Source organism: Lipotes vexillifer, unplaced genomic scaffold, assembly GCF_000442215.2.
Source record: "Lipotes vexillifer unplaced genomic scaffold, Lipotes_vexillifer_v1.1 scaffold1728, whole genome shotgun sequence".
NCBI classification, from domain to species: domain Eukaryota; kingdom Metazoa; phylum Chordata; class Mammalia; order Artiodactyla; family Lipotidae; genus Lipotes; species Lipotes vexillifer.
In genome coordinates, this window is record NW_006784330.1 from 800292 (window position 1) to 804358 (window position 4067).

The 4067-nt window shown below is 44.3% G+C and overlaps 1 protein-coding gene across 3 annotated transcripts in view; it reads left to right on the forward strand.

Moving 5' to 3' along the window:
* Nucleotides 1-4067, forward strand: part of PRPS1 (phosphoribosyl pyrophosphate synthetase 1) — a 20602-nt gene that overhangs the window by 15834 nt on the left and 701 nt on the right. For all 3 annotated transcript variants that reach the window (XM_007456699.1, XM_007456701.1, XM_007456700.1), the window contains 2 exons: nucleotides 849-1022; nucleotides 3136-3295. In XM_007456699.1, coding sequence (XP_007456761.1) covers nucleotides 849-1022; nucleotides 3136-3295 — 334 coding nt within the window. The remainder of the gene's footprint in view (nucleotides 1-848; nucleotides 1023-3135; nucleotides 3296-4067) is intronic.

Consider the following 4067-nt stretch of genomic DNA (forward strand, 5'->3'; position numbering starts at 1 on the left):
TCTCCCGTTGCGGAGCACAGGCTCCGGACGCGCAGGCTCAGCGGCCGTGGCTCACGGGCCTAGCCACTCCACGGCATGTGGGACCTTCCCGGACCGGGGCACGAACCCGTGTCCCCTGCATCGGCAGGCGGACTCTCAACCACTGTGCCACCAGGGAAGCCCTTGCCTTGTAATTTTAAAAAAAGGAATTCTGTTTTGATTTGGAGGTGCTTTGAGCTGTACAGCAAGATGCCTGGTTTGCCCAGTTAATTGGTAAAACTTTTTTTCTAGCAGTCCTTAAAGGAATTCCCAAGCTTGGTGTCCAGGTACAGATGACATTGACAGTTGGTGGATCACTGAGGGGAGTGTGATGAGAGCGTGGGCATTGGAATGGGCTGGGTACTGCTCCTCTCCCACCAAGTTCAGGTTCACTTCTCACCACATCCGCATGTCAAATTGGGGTGATCTACACTCCCGGCATTAGTTAACCAAGTCATCTCTCTCTCCCCTTTCACTGCCAGTCTAGTAAGCGAACATGCCCTAGCATTCATTATACCGCTTCCTGGGACTGGTGAGGGTGTCTGTCTTCCCCTACGGTAACCCAGAATGAATTGTAATCTAAGTTTGACTAATACATTCATAAACTGCTCTCAGGGTATGGAGGCATTAGTCTATGAAACCCAGTTTGTGATGCCAATCAATTCCGGTTGCTTTCTTCCAACCCTGGGAACTGTTGGGTTTCAAGGAGTCTTCTCCCCCAGAAAACAAGCCCATCCTTTATTTCCTTTCTTTGTCCTAAGACACACACACACACACGCACACACACAGGCACACACACACGTTTTAACTGTGAATACCCTGTGTTGCAGAGTGACCTCCATCGCAGACCGGTTGAATGTGGACTTTGCCTTGATCCACAAAGAACGGAAGAAAGCTAATGAAGTGGACCGCATGGTGCTAGTGGGAGATGTGAAGGACCGGGTGGCCATCCTCGTGGATGACATGGCTGACACTTGTGGTACAATCTGCCACGCAGCTGACAAGTGAGTGCCTAGTGGTGGGGCTGGGGGTTAGAAGTAAAAAGCTAACTGCTATCTGAATGCCCTAATCCTGCTGATTCTCTTTGGAACTGAATTGAGGAGGAAATGATAACTAGCTTTCTTTTGTCACCCTAGGCTAAAATTGCAGTGCATGTAAATTGATAAGTATTATTTTTTTCTCTAGATTTTCTTAGTTTTATTTTTCCTTGTTATTGTGCTAAACTTTATGTAACATGAAATTTGCTGTTTCAACCATTTTTAAGTGTGCAATTCAGTGGCATTAGTTGCATTCACAGTGTTGTGCAACTGTCACCACTGTATTTCCAAAATTATCTCATCACTCTAAGTACTTTTGATAGTTTTTTTTAAAGATTTATTATTTATTTATTTATTTATTTATTTATTTTTGGCTGCATCGGGTCTTAGTTGCAGCACGCGGGATCTTCGTTGAGGCACACGGGATCTTTTGTTGTAGTGCACGGGCTCTTCATTGTGGTGCATGGGCTTCTCTCTAGTTGTGGCGTGCGGGTTTTCTCTTCTCTGTTAGTGGCGTGTGGGGTCCAGAGCACGTGGGCTCTGTAGTTTGTGGCATGCAGACTCTAGTTGAGGCGCACAAGCTCAGTAGTTGTGGCACACGGGCTTAGTCGCCCCGTGGCATGTGGGATCTTAGTTCCCTGACCAGGGATTGAACCCATGTCCCCTGCATTGTAAGGGGGATTCTTTACCACTGGACCACCAGGGATGTCCCTTGATAGTTTTTTAAAACAAGTTAAGGTAAAAAATCCATATGCCTGAGGAGACAGAAATAGATTCTCATGTTTATATTTTACCTAAGCTAGAATCCCTGGCCTTACCTTTTGACTGTTCATTTTGGCTGCTACTACCTTCATTCGTATTCCTTCTCATCGTTTGCCTGCACTGTTGTGAATTGCGTTCCCTCTGTTCTCTGCTGCCAGTCACCAGTCTCTTACCTCCCCAGTCCATCTTTCACATTGCCACCATACTTGCTTATCTTCCTAAAACTAAGACTAGATTCCCCTCATGCCTCCTTTAAAACCTTAAGTGGCTCCCCACTGCTTATAATCCAAGCCAGTATGGGCAGCATTGTTTCTCATAATTTGTTTTTTAAATCTCCAGGTATCTGTGCCTTGCACAGTGCCTAGCATATATGTATAATAAATGCTTAAAAAAAAAAGACTTGTGTGCTCTCCTTGTTTGGATCCTGGAGTATACATTTATAAAACTCCTTTTATCCTATTAGTAAGTTAATGCTAATTGCTCTTAACAGATCAACTCCCTGAACACGGTAAAGTTTCTTTCTGGTTCATGGTATGCTGCAACGCGAGTATTCCCCTTTTAGTCTCGTGGCGCTGCATCTTTAACATTTCCATTTTGTCCAGCCGGGAAGGGAAAGGAGCATGGAGGATCATCCGTGGGAGATTTTACAAGCCTCTGTCCACATTTAGATAGGCAGAATTAAGCCACATGGCCACACCTAACTATGCAAGGGAGGCTAGGAAATGTCCAGCTGTGTGCTAGGAAGAAGAGGAGACAGATTTTGTTGAGCATAGAAGTCTGTGCCACAGTCCTTCTACACTAATCCAAACCTATTCAGATAAGTTCTTAGTCTGTTCCTCTCTCCTTGCTATCGACTGAATTGTATCACCCTAAAATTCAGCCCTAACCCCCAGTGTGATGGTGTTTGGAGATGGGACCTTTGGGAGGTTATTAGGTTTAGGTGAGGTCATGAGGGTGGGGCCCTCATGATGATATTGGTGCCCTTATGAGAAGAGACACCAGGGAGCTCCCTCCCAACCCCACCCCCCATTCTCCCTCTTGGTCTATGCACACAAAGAGGTCATGGAAGCATATAGTGAGATGGTGGCCACCACCAAACCAAGAGAAGAGGTCTCAGAATGAAACCTACCTTGCTGACACCTTGATCTTAGACTTCCCAACCTCCAGAAACGAGTGAGAAATAAAATTCTGTTTAAGCCATCCAGTCTGTGGTATTTTGTTATGGCAGCCCAAGTTGACTAAGACATTCTTCTTCCCTAACTCGGATTTTATAGTGACAAGTAAGATTACTCCTAATCAACTCTGCTTTTTCCTCTAGACTTCTCTCAGCTGGAGCCACCAGGGTTTATGCTATCCTGACTCATGGAATCTTTTCTGGCCCAGCCATTTCTCGCATTAATAATGCATGCTTTGAAGCAGTAGTTGTCACCAATACCATACCTCAGGAGGATAAGATGAAGCATTGCTCCAAAATACAGGTGAGGCTGAGATTCTTGCAAAACAAGACTCCACTGAGTATTTAGGAGGTGGTTACATGTGTTGAATTAGGTGTCTGGGTGGGTTCTAAAGATTTCCTCCTTTGCTCTCAAGCCTTAGTCATCAGGATCTGTGACCCAAAAGGAAAAAGATCATGTGTCTAAATATTCAAACAGCTAGACCTAGAATCTCTGGAGGATGGAGCCCAGGATTCTACATTTTAACAGGCTCTCTCAGTGATTGTGATGCACACTCAAGTTTCCAGATCCATGCTTTACAGTTTGTGTGTATCACTCTTAACTCTTGGCCCCTGCAAACATAATGTGAAACCTTTAAACTGACTGTATGCTCCTTAGAACTTCAGTGTTTCTCAAAGTGTGCTCTGGAAACCACCTAAGTTAATCACCTAGGGTTCTCGTTAAAATGCAGATTCCTTTGCTCTACCCAGGGCCTACAAAAACAGAGGTCATGGGACCGGGACTTTAATTTCCCCAGGTAATTGTCAGACAATAAAGTTTGAGCGCTGTTGCACTAAAAGAACAAGGCCTTGCTTAATTAAAAATATGTACAATAATCCATTCGCTTTCCATTAGAAATATGGAAATATAATCCACTAGAAATATGTGGAATTGGAGGGTTGATATCATTCTTAAGGATTTCTTTTTCAGCTTAAATATTCTTTTTTCATTCCTAAGAATTTTTAAATGCCAACTTACCACCATCTTGGTGAGTCTGAGTCAGAGCTTTTCCTCCATAAGCATTTTGACTCTTTCC